The sequence below is a fragment of the Arabidopsis lyrata genome (assembly GCF_000004255.2).
Source record: "Arabidopsis lyrata subsp. lyrata unplaced genomic scaffold ARALYscaffold_3, whole genome shotgun sequence".
Taxonomy (NCBI): domain Eukaryota; kingdom Viridiplantae; phylum Streptophyta; class Magnoliopsida; order Brassicales; family Brassicaceae; genus Arabidopsis; species Arabidopsis lyrata.
In genome coordinates this window covers 7,119,442-7,133,520 of record NW_003302553.1, presented here as the reverse complement: position 1 = coordinate 7,133,520, position 14,079 = coordinate 7,119,442, and the positions used below count along the sequence as shown (strand labels likewise).

Sequence of the window (14,079 nt, the reverse complement as noted above, 5' to 3'; positions counted from 1 at the left end):
TCTCCGTCCCGACGCATGGCCCTCTTTTAAGTCTAGAGCATCCCTTGCATTTGCACTCAGTCACATTCCTTTTTGGAAAATTCAATTTGAAGAGAGAAGTGCTAACAAAGGAGCCTTCCTTATTGCTCAAAGTGTGACAAGAGAGGATCGTCGACAATCATACGTAGCTTCGGGCTACCCTTTTTGGTTACATGATTTGTTCAATGAAGAGATGTCTACTACTTAGTTGTGGTTCCTTTTGTATTCTCTTCGGTGTAGGTGATTGTCTTGGATCCTCATCCTTTTGATCGGATTGTAATCTGGTTTTCTCAAGTTATCAATATATATCAATATTAGAAAGACTTGAGTTATGATTCAGTAAGGAGTACCAAATAGTTTAGCTTTTAGTATCGCTTCTGGTAACAGTAATCCTAGGCACGACATAGGTTACTATATCCGAAACCACCATCAAAATCAAGGTCCAACTCTCCTACCAAATTATGATCAATATATGAACCACATGCCAAATTTACAAAAACATGATGATCTTTACTTATTCTATGTAAAAATGTATATATATCACATTTTTGTTGTTCATTGACGCTCAAAATACATTGATAAATGTATATGTCAGAGACTAAGAAGAACGAAAGAAGAGACAAAGAACAGAAATATCATCCATGGCGATGCTTCTTCTCTTCCTACGCCAAAGCGTCACAGCTCTCTCTACCAATCTCTTTGCGCTCTTTCTTCTCTCTTTAACTCCTCTTACTATCTCCACTGCCTCATTGTTCGTCATCACATCCCACATCTACATACATCAGTTACACAATTATATGATTTATCAATCTTGACTTTGATTCAAATGTTGAGGAAGTTGATATATTATTACCCCATCAGTGGCCAAGATTAGAAACTGGTCCTTGTCGGTTATCTTTCGGTATGTTACTTCCGGTTCAGAGACTAAACCGAAGTCTTTAAGGCAGTAATCTCCGAATGCTCTTGAAACAGCTAAACCGAGTGATCCTCCATTAGGCATACCCACCCGGTACACTCCCGGTTCATCGTCTAGGCAGAACAATCGTCCATCCGATTGTTTTATCCGTTCTGCTTCCTCTGTTTAACCGGAAAATGATCACATACCAATTGTTAATTCCTTATTTCTTGTGAATAAAATTAATCGTAAAATATGGAAAGGCTTCTACAACTATACCGGGGATGTTCGGTTTAAAGTCTACTGAGAGCTGAACCGGCATTAAACCATTTCCATCATCAGAAGTTGTTGCTATTACTGCTCGTGAGTCACCCGCATTTGCTATAACAAGATGATCGCCCTTAAAAAATCAAAATCAAACTTCAACATTTAGCATCTTTTAAATGAAACATTATTTACTCACCAAATACTATACTATATATACACCATAAAATGAATAGTTTTTATATGGTTACTAGAACATATGTTTTTTGCTAAAGGTTTTAGTACTAGTATGAACATATGTATGTTACCTGCAAAACAGCAGTGAGAGCGGTGCAGCCGCTGCAGTAAGAATCAATGGAAGGACTGATCTTGAGATCAAGATCGATGACGGAGAATGTTTTCAGGCAAGCTTGCTTCCAAAGATCAAACGGAGAGGAACATTCCGGCGACGATGATAAGGAGGCAAGAGTTTGTTGCCATTGGCAAAGCAGAGAAGCTGGGAATGACTTTTTTACCCTTTTAGCTATCACATGTCCCCATGGTCCATGCCCATCAAACATCCCACAAAATGTTATGTCTTCTTGGCACCCAAATCCCTATATAAAATCATAAAACAAAATTTAACAAATCATATATACACAATTTAGTAACGCTACATGCATGTCATGATTCCATTTCTAACATATAACTTCGCCACTAATTTATAGATATCATAACTATATATTCCGTTTCATGGAAAGAAGAATTACCTAACATATAGTATTTATATAAAGTGTACCTCCCAAACAATTGCACGATCTTGGTTGATTCCTTTTTCACCTCTATTAGAACAAATAGAGGTAAATCTCTTAGAACTTTCGGAGCTAACAAAGCCCGAAGTACCGATCAAAGTCGAGTTCTTCTTTGAATCTTTAATCATCGATTTTGCGATCTCTCTCCCTCCATCTTCATCTTCCGATAGATTTTTACCTTTCTTCGTCGACACGGTTCTCGCAAATCCGTCCAAAAACGCTGGTAAAAGCACCATTAATTCTTTGTTGCTCTTATGATCCTACAATGATAAATATACGAACTTCATTTATAAGTTACAATTGTTCCGACTGATAGCTAGCAAAGGTTAAGATAACTTAGGTATATATTACACATGCACTCATAATTATAATCTTTCTGAAGAGGAACAAAAGAACAAAAGAAAAATAAAAACAGAACAAAAGAATAAAGAGAATCAGAAGTTTAATAGAAATTTACCTTCTCTTCTATGATCTGGTGAATATTCTTGATGGAGTTTCTCTGTTGAATATATTTCCTTTTGGTGGATTTACTACTTATAAGTTATAAGCTGGTGAGTCGTCTCTATGACTCATCATCATCTTTCGCTTTTTCTCCTTCGACTATTCTAAACCTTTTATTTTAATACAAATACACATATACATTCTTTTTGCATGTCGATAAGGACACGTATATGTTATGAATAAAGTTGACGACAATTTTTATCTAAATTAGTTATAGTTGAATGTTATAACAAATGGGTTATATACTTATATATATTGTTAGTTTAAAGAAATGTATACGTATCCCGTTGATAAAATAAGAGTCAATTAAATAGGCAACATAACCTTGAAGATGCAGATTAAAACGTGTGTATGTGTCAATGTGTGTGGGTATGATTATAAATTTTTTGGAGAAAATGGGCATTACGGGAGTGTTTGGCGAGTGAAAATGTTAATTTCAACGCAATCATCAAACGCAAGAAAATGAAGAATTATTATGTTTGGGGTCAAATAACACAAACAAAAAAAGCAAGCGTTACAACAACCACAGTGAATAACCAATCAATGTTTTATTTTTCTTGTCACCATATATAATAAAGCTTAATTAGACCGACAGATGAATAAATTATAGCTAGTTAATACCTCATTAGGATAGAGATGTATATATATACTTTTATATAAGAAAATTTCTAAATCAAATTTAAATGTGGATGTGGAAGAAAGTTAATAAATTAACGAATGTGGTGGAAATATAAAAAGATATCATGTGGGGTTTGTTAAACAACAAGGACTTGTCCAAAAAAAGTTGTGGCTGTGAGAGGCTCTCGAATCTGAAAGCTAATGGTAAGTGCCTTTGATCCGAAACAACTCTTATATCTTTATAATTTTTTTTTTTTTTTACACCTTGTCAAATGATAAGTTCCTATATCATTTTAAATGTAATAATATGAAAACCCGACATAGTTACGATATATATACATACTTACACAAAACTAACATAAATTGTAAAACCGTTGAATATTTTGTATAAACGAGTTTTGAGGTCGTAATCTAGATCTACCATGAAATTTTTTTACATACCGTTTACGTTTTTATGCTGCGACGACTAATGACCTAAAAATAGCTAAATAAGTCTAAGCAAATAATGCATCATAATAAGATTTTTAACGTTCTTTTTATAACGTTTAGGGGTCATATATATAACTAAGATACGTATATATATTTCCCTTACAAAAATGTAAAGGAGAAGATATATTAATACATATATTATATATATACAAGAAAGACATGGGCTCGTATAGGTCTGGGCGTTCGGTTATCGGATCGGATCGGATTCGGTTCGATATTTTCGGATATAGATTCTAATATTCATACGGATAATTATAGAATTCGGATCGGTTTCGGTTAGGATATTTCGGATTTCGGATCGGTATGGATATGATATTCACTATCCGATTTAACCAAAAATCTAAAAATAATCCGATTAATCCGAAATATCCATATTGAAAGATTAGGGTTTTATGCTTATATGCTAGAGGAGTGGATCCCGTATTGTTAGGAAAATCGAGATTAGGAAAGTGGATCACGTATTGCTAGAGGGAGAAATCGAGATAAGGGAAATGGATCTCGTATTGCAAGAGAGGACTAAGGTTCTAGAACTTCTAGAGAAGAGTTCGGATTATCCGTCGGATATCGGATCGGATCGGGTATTATCCGATATCCATGGATATAGAAATCAAAACCGATCGGTTAATTTATCGGATACGGTTCGGATTTAAATCCGCTTTTTGCGATTCGGATCTGGTTCGGATTTTCGGTTTCGGATTAAACGCCTAGGCCTAGGCTCGTATGCAAATTTTACGTGTGTATAGGGTTTTTACGTGTAAGGTTGTTTTTTAATTGTCTTTTACTTTGCTTTTCCGTGCACTTTATTATCTAACTATACATATATGTGCCTAAATATATGGATGTCCCTAGTGCATATTTTAGATTTTATACATGTCCACTATAGATTTCTTAGGTAATCCATAGATATCAGTGCTTACGACTTTAATATAAATTTAAGTTTGATTAATTATTAATTAAGATGGCGGACTTGCTTGGGTGGGTGGTAATAATGATATAGTGAAATAAAAGATAAAAAATGGAAAGAGATAATATTGATTAATTTTCACTAGATGGAATATGCTAAACGCATGGTCACAATGTAACTAGCAAACCAAATATATTTCTTACTTGGGAAACTATTAAATAAGATCATGTAAACATGTTACAACGCTATGATACTTTGATTTCTTTTAGTTTTATCTTTTAAGTAATCACCGATTAAGCCTATTAGTCTGTCCGTTTTGCTTTCATCGATTTTAATCTTTCTAAAAAAGATTAATGTTGAATTTGTTAAAAAGAACTCATAACAAAACTAAGTTTTCTTTTGTTTTTGGTTTCATTTACTTTCAGAACAGAACAAAAATTAAACTTTTCGTATATGACTTGTGTGTTGATTTGATCACCAAATCCTCCACATGCTATGTATTACTTTTCATTTGATTTTTTTTTTTTTTTTTGTCAGTTGAGACACATAACACACAAATAGATACAAACAGGCTGTGAACAAAATAGGACACAACAAGGAGATGCAAGTGGTAAAGATGGAGTTGTTTGATTAAGAGACAAACAAAGATAAGACCCAAACTCATTGTCACATCATATTTTCATATTCACATGGCACCTCGTGGATCTCGACACCGACATTATATTATTCACTCTTATTTCGCATAATTACAAATCATATATGTGTGTGTGACACATTCAAAGTTATAAGATAGTATGTAAATATTTGACTTAAGAAAATGACCTGTTTCTTCCTTTTTTTCTTTACCTCGGAAAAGAGAAACCAAAAACTAGCAAAATGGCTCCCCTTCTGAGTTTCCTCCTGTTTCCACATATCACATCCCTATACAAACATCTTTTAATTCGTTCTCATAAACATATGAGATTAAATGGTTAAAGGTAGCAATGAAGTATTCTTCGTGTAGAGCGGTCACTGAATAAGTCGGCAGTCAAGAATTGATGTCTGATCTCAATGGAAGACTTGAGGGGAGGCGTAGTATTCACTCTCATTGAAAACCGGTCTTAGATCTTCTTTACACATGAAATCTAAAGGGAAAGAGACGAGATGTCCCTTTATCGACTTTAGTCTGTCCATTGGATCGCTTCTCTTGATGTCTCCATTGTGGTAAGACTCCAGCTTCTCGGGTGCTATCCCCAAATCGATCGTTGTGTGCCCCAGTTTCTCTTTCCAATACGATAGGCTTTGTCTGAAGGCCATTCTGCATATATTCAAGAGGTTTCACAATCCAATGCCATGGAATAATCATAATCCGGAATCTTTTCGTTTCGAGAGGAAAAATGATAGCGTCCAAAGGTGAAAAAAGAAAAGATAGACCGGAATTGTACCTTGAATGGATGAGATCATTGGGCACACAAGAGAAGACATCCTGGTATATCATTGTGTTTGTCTGCGTTGGGATAAATAAGCTCACTGGTTATATCTGGTCAGTGAAAAATAAAAATTTCCTTGTATAATCAAGTTTCTAACCTTTGCGGTTGCCATCCATATCTCCTTGTAGGTTGAATCAGAGACTGGATCAATAATCTGGTCGATCTACAAAGAAAGATCACATTTTAGTAATAAATGCACATTTATAATCTTAAGACCTCTTCAATCATAACCATTGTTTGAAAGTTCATGCCGGGGACGTTCAGATCATCTTTCATCATTAAGTCAAGTACAAGAATAATTTCAATGGCTTTTCAAGTTTTCAATCTCTTAGACGACTTTGTAAGAACATTCTAGAGGATATTAAGAATATGATACAAACCTCTCCAGTACGAAGTCCAAGGTGTTCGGACCACAAAGAGAGCCTAAGACTTGAAGAAAATTTTCCAGCCTTCCATGGTTTTCCTGCCATGCGAGAATCTACGAACTCTGTGTCTTCGATTAGTACTCCAATCTGATATAAAGTATATAGAAAGCATGTTATGCTTTTTTAAGTTCAGCATACACAGTTATAAAAAAACTTGTTCAGCATACTTTTAAATCAAATCACCCCTGACTATAAAATCTGCTACAAAAGAAACAAATCTTTTTTTTCACAGACCTACTTCCTTTTTTCAACCTTTTTTACTTTATTTTTTTTAACATGATCTTCACCTTAGTTTCAAGTATGAAATAAGCTTTTGGAAATCAATGCTTAAGCACAATAAAGCACGTGAGTATAAAATATGACCTCAGAATCCCTTGAGCCAAGTAAACTCCGGTCGTTGATATTGGCAGATCCAATCAACGCGGCACGGTCATCAATTATCATGATTTTACTGTGAACATACACCTGCATTGAGAGAAAGATATTGCATTCACATTTTTAATACTCACTACCACTGCATTCAAAAACATATCTATAACAAGCATCCTATATGATGCCGTGATCACAATACAGGCAGTAATGTGAAAATCTAACCCTCGGTGATTGATTATATTGTTACCTGACTAGTGGCTACAGGTCCATCCTCAGAAAGTTTACCATATGCCCTAAGGCCATAGAAGGAAATATAATCATGAGCCTTTGCGCCAATAGTATTGTAAAGATTAGTCAATATTGAGTTATGTCCTCTGTATATGGTTCGATACTGCCAATGCATTATGGCTCTAACAGATGCTGCACCACTGTCGTCAATACCTCCCTGCCAGACACAGACGTTGGTTTAAAAAAATTGCATTGCAGGAGCAAATTTTTTGAAACAGAATACAGTTTTCTAGACAAAACTAACCTGGAAACCTGGGAGGAGAGGTATAACAACAACAACCCTGAAACTTTTCTTCTCATTATGGGCACGCAAAATCCTCTTGTACAATGCTTCTAAGATACGGTTCTTTATTGTGTCATCTCCAGAAAGGCCTGATATGAAAAACTGATTCTGGAGACAAATTGCACAACATGCAAACAGAAGTCAGAGAAATGAAGACAATGTGAACCTGGCAACTACTACGGTTTCAAGAACTAAGTTACTTTTACTATCGGAAATATAAAGTACTGATGATTTGCAAGGTGGATTTTGCAGGGGTAGGGTATAGGACTATTACTTAATGCTTAGTTTGTCCACGTTTGATAGGGGATTAGTTTCTTTCACCAGATAGATTAACCTTTTGTTTAGGCCAGATAAGGTGACCAAGGAAAGCTGCAGGATCTCCAGCAAAGCTCCCCAAGGCTTAAGAGGGAATTCGATAGGTCCCAAATCAAAGTGGGGTGAGCATTTCATGTATCTGTTATTTGACTGACAGCTCAAATTACCAACACATTTAGCAGAATGTTTCAGATTTCTCCCAAGTTGAATATAATGTGTTACAAATTACATACTTCAGGGAGAAAAGATGGCAGGTCGTTTCAATGAAACTCTAAATGATGCTCTAATAACTTGGTCTATCAAACTGAACTCATGCAAACCAAGATTCCATGACAAAAAAAAAATAGCAAATACCTCGATGTAGATAAAATGTTCAGCTTTGTCAATGAGAGAACGGTAAGCAGAATGGATACTCTCTTCAACTTGGCTTGTACCGGCAGACCACTGACTGACACTTCGTATAATCTGAAAATAGGTCTAATCAGTGCTAAATGTTGAAGGGAAATTCTGATTTTTCTGATCACGGGAAAATTTTGAAGAACAGGATCCTACATACGAGCATCAGCTCTATTCAGATCTGAAATTTTAACAGATAAACTTCCATAACACCCACCTGACAGCGGCATGAAGTTCTCGGACCGACTTGCCCTGTCTCATCTGGCGACCCAACCTGATAATCATGTTCTTGTGTTTCCCACCACTCTGAATCTATTGCATTAGAACCACGCTTTGCTACTGGAAGATCTAGCCCATTACGATCATCTACAAAGCCCCTCATAGGAGTATCTCCATCAACTGGTTCAATTTTCAATTTCCGGAAAGAGAAAGGACCATTTCTATTGTTTGTTCCATTTTCTTTATGCCCCCTACTCGAACCATCCTGATCAACGGGTTCTTGAGGCAAAAGTAATGGAATGTCCTGCAAAGATGATCTAGAAGAAAATGAATCATCTCTTCTAATCCCTTTAATGCTATCTTCGTCTTTCTTGGATTCAGTGTCTGACTCCTCTTGCCTTCCCATGTAGTGGGGTATTACCATGTGATGCTGAGGCATAAGAAGCGGAATTGAATCCTCATATGGTGCTTTGTTTCTCTGAAATAACAATTGGTTATCTTATAGTAATAACAAGAAAAAACAAACAGATAGAAGAAAGGTAAAGAAGTATTGGTGAACCTTAGCATAGTTCCAGCGTTGAACAAAGTGCCTAGCCACGTCACGGCAAGGTGGTCCCCATAAAGCACAATGCACATCATGCCAAGGCATCCGTGGATGCTTTTTACGGTTTAATTCATCTTTCAGAGCATCCTCCCAAGTATTGGGTTCAGACTCTCTGGAAAATTTTAATTACATTCAAACAGAAAAAATATCAGAGGGTGGAATTCGGAAAGGTGAAATGAGTAATGGACATCCTGGTTTGTATTTAATAAAAAAAATCTGATTAGTGGAAACCCACCCAACAGTTAATCTTCAAACGTCAGAGCTAAAATTTAGCAAGTGACACATAAGTTCTTATTATTATAAAAAGTCAACTTGGTAAAATGAAAAGAGATTTTACATCTCAAAATCAACTCTTTATCTGCAATGACAAAATCTGTGAATACTCATGGTAAAGAAGGAAATTCTTACCTGGGGTTGTAATAGTCCTTTCCAGGCCATGTCACAGAAGGGTTATCTCCAACTTTATGTTCAAACGTGTCATACCGGCCAAAACACAAGTCTAGCCCTCCAATAAAGCAAACCTGATTATCGACGATGACGAGTTTTTCATGGTGAGACCTACAAAGACATGTAGAGGTAATAATCAATGTCCTTCCCATGTATTTTTGTGGCCAGATAGGAGTTTATTAAAGTACAGTTTATCTAATATCAAACTCAGAAAGATAAACTAGAAAGAAAGCATTGTGATATATTAGAACTGTCCACCATAACATACCAGAGGTAGACACCACTTGAGAAATGATCAGGATAACGAAGTACCCGCACATTCTCATGAATGCCAAGAAGCCTGCGTTTGCTATATACACTGTTGATCTTTAAAGCAAGAGCAACCTCCTTGTAGAGAAGGATGTATATCTGAAAAAAAGATAATAATAACAAATAAAAACGTTGGAAATCCACACACTGCATTGACAATTTACATCTCTACACTGTTGAAAAAGCAGAAGTAATCACCTTGAGTATAGAAATGTAAAAAAATATGATTAAACACACTCATTAAAATAAGAATATTGGAAATCAATATGTCGACGATAGAAGAAAGGAAACAAAACAAAACCGAAGTCAGCATTCAATTTTAACCAAGATTATTTGAAGGTATAATAAGCATTGAATAAACTAAAATCAATTAAAAAATTCCATTGAAAAAATAATTCTAATTGTTGAAAGGACAGGGGGAAAAAAAAAGATCACAGCCCAAACTATTTATGTTTACCAATTTTTCACCAAGTATAAATGAAAACTATGGCTCTTTTAGAAAATTTAAAGATTCTTTGCAATAACAAACAATAAGTCTTAAAGGCATGCTACCAAAAAGAGAGGTATAGCTTTCAGTGGAAAAGATCCAAGAAAGCGAGTTTCTAATCCATCCAAGCCTGACAAGTACGATATCCACTGCAAACTACAGACATGCTTCACAACAGAAAAAAAAAAAAAAGAAGCTATTAAGTCCATGCATGTTCTGTAGTATGTACCTGAACTCCTTGCTTAGCTTTATTCTCCAACAAATTATCAAGTCTGGATGAAGTATGCGGGTCAAAAGGGCGCCTAAGATAGAGTTCTGGGCACACCCACCAGCCACAGATGAAAATCTACAAGGAAAATCAGATCAGTTGAAAATATATAAAATTTAACACCTCATCCATCTCCACACCCAGTAATAAAAAGTGGTAGACCTCAGATTTAGCATTTTCAATCGCTGCAGCAATGGCTGCAAAAGCTGCCCCACCATCTACAAACCACTGGGCTTGACTTCCGTCATCTGTCAAACCCCTCGGTGGAGCATATGAGCCAAAGCGATGGGGATGACACCAACCCTCAGGAGGTCTAAGAGCAGCATCGTTAATAGAAGCCACCCAATCTTTAACTTTTGCACTACTCTTTGCCCTTATTCTTATACTCCTGTTCCCAGATGTTACCTGGGATATTTTAACAAAAGTTATATACATGGATTATCCATAGCTTTCTTGACATATGACCCCAGAAATATTTGTGCAGCAAAAGAGGGACAAGAAACTGAGGATGGTTCAAATTTTAGCTTATAATAGAAGGATTCAGTGGGCTACCACTTTAATTGACAACAAAAGAAATATCCTAATCTTCTTGGTTCTCAGTTTCCCACGGCGCATAAGTGACCATGCGTAATAGATATAAATTAGGAAATATAACTTGGACAATCTATTTTAGTTTCCATTAGAAGCATAATAAAAGAACAACATCATAGATTATCAAGCAAGGGGTATTGTATAAAAAGATTATCAAGAAAGCTTACATAGATGGAGTAAGCATACATACAATTGATTAAAAGATAAGAAGGGCAGTAACTGCTGACCTTGAATGCATGCCGCAAAGGATTATGATCCTTCAGTTCTACTGCTAGTGATACATCCACACCATCATTTCCATTAGAAACTGGCAGGACATCAAAAACAATTATATCTAATAGCTTCGCATCAAATGGATCTTCCAGTAACGCGAGAAAACCTGGCTTTAGTACCCCCCACACCTGTGCTGGAGAAAAAAAGAAACCTTATATACCATTTTGTCGTCACATTGATTTTGAATGTCTGTTCAGGAGCAAAGACATAAATTGTAAACGGAGAGAACTGTATTTGATAGCACATACATTGAAGAACATAAGGATCTAAAGCAGAGTTAGAAAAACAATTTAATTCTTTAAACTTAATATCTCACCACAGTGGTGAAGCATTCAGAGAAGTTTGTCTCAGAACACCTCTCCAGTGAGAGTAGTAACAAAAAATTTCATTACAAAAGAACTACTAAAGATGAAATCTATTTCTTCTGATACATGTTTTTCAAGGCACTCAACGAGTTCAGAGACAAAGCAAGAGTAGGAGAGGGGACAAGAATAACATAAGAACACATAAACAAAGCACACGAGTCATCCCATAGGAAACTCCAGAGGTAAACCAATTTTTCATAGCAAAATACATACTACACAAGTATGAGCAAGAAAATGAGAATTTTCATACCTTTTGCCAATTATCGTTGCAGCAACAGAACCAACAGCATCCACAGCATCTATTAGAATCATCATCACTCTTTGAAAATTTCGGTAGATGTTTTACCATAATATAGTCTTCTTTCAATTTGGGCCCATACTCTGGTGAGAATGACAACATCGAGACCTCCAAAAACCTGCACACCTATATTAGGCAATTTAGCATTTAACAATGCATGCATATAGCCTCGGAAATGGAATGACTCTCAATGTGTACGGGAATAAGTTTAATATGCATGGAAATTTTCAAATAGTCACTTGCTGTACTCAGAGTTCTAGCTAGAATAGAAGAGAAAACAACCCTTGACATAACTAGGTATTGACTATGATGAAGTAGTTGAACAACCAAGTGAAATAGATTATACAAATATACCTCCCGTGAATTGACAATATCAAGATTCCCTAGGAAATGATTCAGATATTCTTGCATTGCATGCTTTCCTCTGACTGATATGGACTGCTGTCTTCCCAAAGGACGAATGACTGGCAAAGCAGCGCTTGAGGGAACATCTCTGTACAAAACAGCCTACTTGTCAGAAAATAATGGCATCTATTGGAAGAGTACAGATGCACGTCATTATCGAAGCAAAAATAATGCCAACAAGTCTTACCTATTTTTGGCACTCTCATCTTGATGTAGAGGAACTTCATCAGCATCTTCATCTTGCACAACGGGTGCATGATCCCCTATTCCTAGATTTTGAAGCCATTCTTTAACCTTTAATGTGATATTCGAAAGAGAACCATATCAAAATCAGTTGAACATCAAGCGGGTAATTAAAAACGGCTAGAAACAGACCAAGGAAAAGCCTATAATATGTTGGGAAACAGAAACTAGTAGAAGAAGATTCCATGATATATCAAGTCACCACAAACCTGTTCCTGCTTCTCGTGAATTTCTTCAATAAAAGCACGTTTCTTCAATGCAAAATGCAAATAAAATACTTGAGATGCTTTCTTCACAAGTTGCCACTTGAACTGTTACATAAAAGCGCTAAAGTTAGGACTCAAGTCCACTGAAAAAAGCACCCTTTCCACTAAAGTAAGGAGAAACATATAAATATTAAGTCTCAGTTCCCGTTCAGGCATATAACATCGATCAATGGTCTCAGATTTAAGCATTTGTATGAATATAGTATTAAAGCTTATAAGAAGCCAAAAAACTAGGTATCCAAAGAAGTACTTGGATCAATAGTCAGACATGACAATTTACAGTTGATAGCCCTCTCCTCTAACTGATTCTGATCCAAGCATCGGACATTACTCTGACCTAAATGATTCCACGAAAGAGAAGAGAAGGACTCGCCTGCTTGTATTGGCACTCAATGGTGTAAGACAAGAGTACAGGGCTAATATCGCCAGCATCAGGCCGAGAGACAGAGACGATAACTGCTTTTGGTAATTCTTCAAATATGCGATTAGACTCCTGCGTAGGAGCCGGCGCAAACGAAAACAACGAAGAGACCATGGAAGGAAACTGCTCAGGCTGCATCTGAAAGTAGCGTCCTCCACCACCACTGGCGGGAGACATCAACTGCTCAGATGCCATTTTCTGATCTCTGCAAACTCGAAATACCCAATTCGATCGCTCAATTCAAGATCTAGCAAGACAAAACTCTCCGATTTCTTCCGTCGCTGGGAATTTCGATGAGAAAAGCCGATCAATCTGAAGACCAAATCGTAGGAAGATCAATCGAGAGCGAAGGAAGACAAATCTGAGGGAAAGTTCAAAAGTCGGGGGAGAGAGAGAGAAGAATGCACACGGGAGTGTTGGTTTTTGATTACAGGTGCACGAAGAAAGCAAAGTGAAAAAAAAAAAAAAAAAAGTGAACAACATGAACTACGTCTTCGTCGATTTTGACCTCTCTCTTTTTCCCGGTTACTTACTCCCATACCGGATCCGGCTATTATTTATTATTTATTATTTACATTATTTCTTTACAACATATGTAGAAAATAAATTAAATTAAATCAGTGATTATTACGTAAATAATCAAATTATCTTATTATATAGCTTTGTTTGAGATTCTCTCAAATTTTATTAAGAAATTTTGATATATTTATGAATCAAATCAATTGCTAGCTACTGTATTTATTCGGGAAAAACAAAAACTTACCCCACCTATTACATGTCGTTCAATAGATATCATTTTTGTTGTTGTCAAATCCAATATGAAAACCATTAAGTTAGTCAAATTGTGATTTACAT

The 14,079-nt window shown here is 36.0% G+C and overlaps 2 protein-coding genes across 3 annotated transcripts; both read right to left on the bottom strand.

Moving 5' to 3' along the window:
- Positions 1 to 453: 453 nt before the first annotated feature.
- On the bottom strand, positions 454 to 2,628 carry LOC9319094 (probable protein phosphatase 2C 41). Of its 2 annotated transcripts, XM_021033526.1 has the most exons (6): positions 2,426 to 2,628; positions 1,956 to 2,228; positions 1,486 to 1,773; positions 1,193 to 1,313; positions 872 to 1,095; positions 468 to 790 (listed from the first exon to the last, which is right to left on the bottom strand). In XM_021033526.1, exons 2-6 carry the CDS (start codon positions 2,202 to 2,204, stop codon positions 617 to 619), a joined length of 1,056 nt encoding a protein of 351 aa, XP_020889185.1. In that variant the 5' UTR covers positions 2,205 to 2,228; positions 2,426 to 2,628; the 3' UTR covers positions 468 to 616. The 2 variants fall into 2 exon arrangements, with proteins under 2 accessions (XP_020889186.1, XP_020889185.1); XM_021033527.1 differs by lacking the exon at positions 2,426 to 2,628 and having other exon boundaries at positions 454 to 790; positions 1,927 to 2,018.
- Positions 2,629 to 5,128: 2,500 nt separating this feature from the next.
- On the bottom strand, positions 5,129 to 13,670 carry LOC9319093 (phospholipase D zeta 1). Its single transcript, XM_002882981.2, has 20 exons — positions 13,177 to 13,670; positions 12,747 to 12,848; positions 12,482 to 12,588; positions 12,244 to 12,382; positions 11,842 to 12,015; positions 11,181 to 11,354; positions 10,525 to 10,767; positions 10,324 to 10,440; positions 9,567 to 9,706; positions 9,260 to 9,409; positions 8,807 to 8,963; positions 8,246 to 8,725; positions 7,987 to 8,097; positions 7,279 to 7,425; positions 6,994 to 7,191; positions 6,738 to 6,839; positions 6,330 to 6,461; positions 6,047 to 6,112; positions 5,905 to 5,966; positions 5,129 to 5,777 (listed from the first exon to the last, which is right to left on the bottom strand). Exons 1-20 carry the CDS (start codon positions 13,417 to 13,419, stop codon positions 5,528 to 5,530), a joined length of 3,294 nt encoding a protein of 1,097 aa, XP_002883027.1. The 5' UTR covers positions 13,420 to 13,670; the 3' UTR covers positions 5,129 to 5,527.
- Positions 13,671 to 14,079: the final 409 nt, after the last annotated feature.

Bases quoted from the DNA above. Each gene is read 5' to 3' on its own strand.
- LOC9319093 (XM_002882981.2), bottom strand. From the start codon at position 13,419: ATGGCATCTGAGCAGTTGATGTCTCCCGCCAGTGGTGGTGGAGGACGC. The intron at 12,383-12,481 runs GTAAGACTTGTT...TGTTTTGTACAG, and splicing joins GATGAGAGTGCCAAAAATAG to AGATGTTCCCTCAAGCGCTG. The intron at 8,726-8,806 runs GTTCACCAATAC...TTGTTATTTCAG, and splicing joins AACGCTGGAACTATGCTAAG to AGAAACAAAGCACCATATGA.
- LOC9319094 (XM_021033526.1), bottom strand. From the start codon at position 2,204: ATGGTGCTTTTACCAGCGTTTTTGGACGGATTTGCGAGAACCGTGTCG. The intron at 1,774-1,955 runs GTACACTTTATA...GATTTTATATAG, and splicing joins ATCGTGCAATTGTTTGGGAG to GGATTTGGGTGCCAAGAAGA. The intron at 1,096-1,192 runs GTATAGTTGTAG...CCGGTTAAACAG, and splicing joins CTTTAAACCGAACATCCCCG to AGGAAGCAGAACGGATAAAA.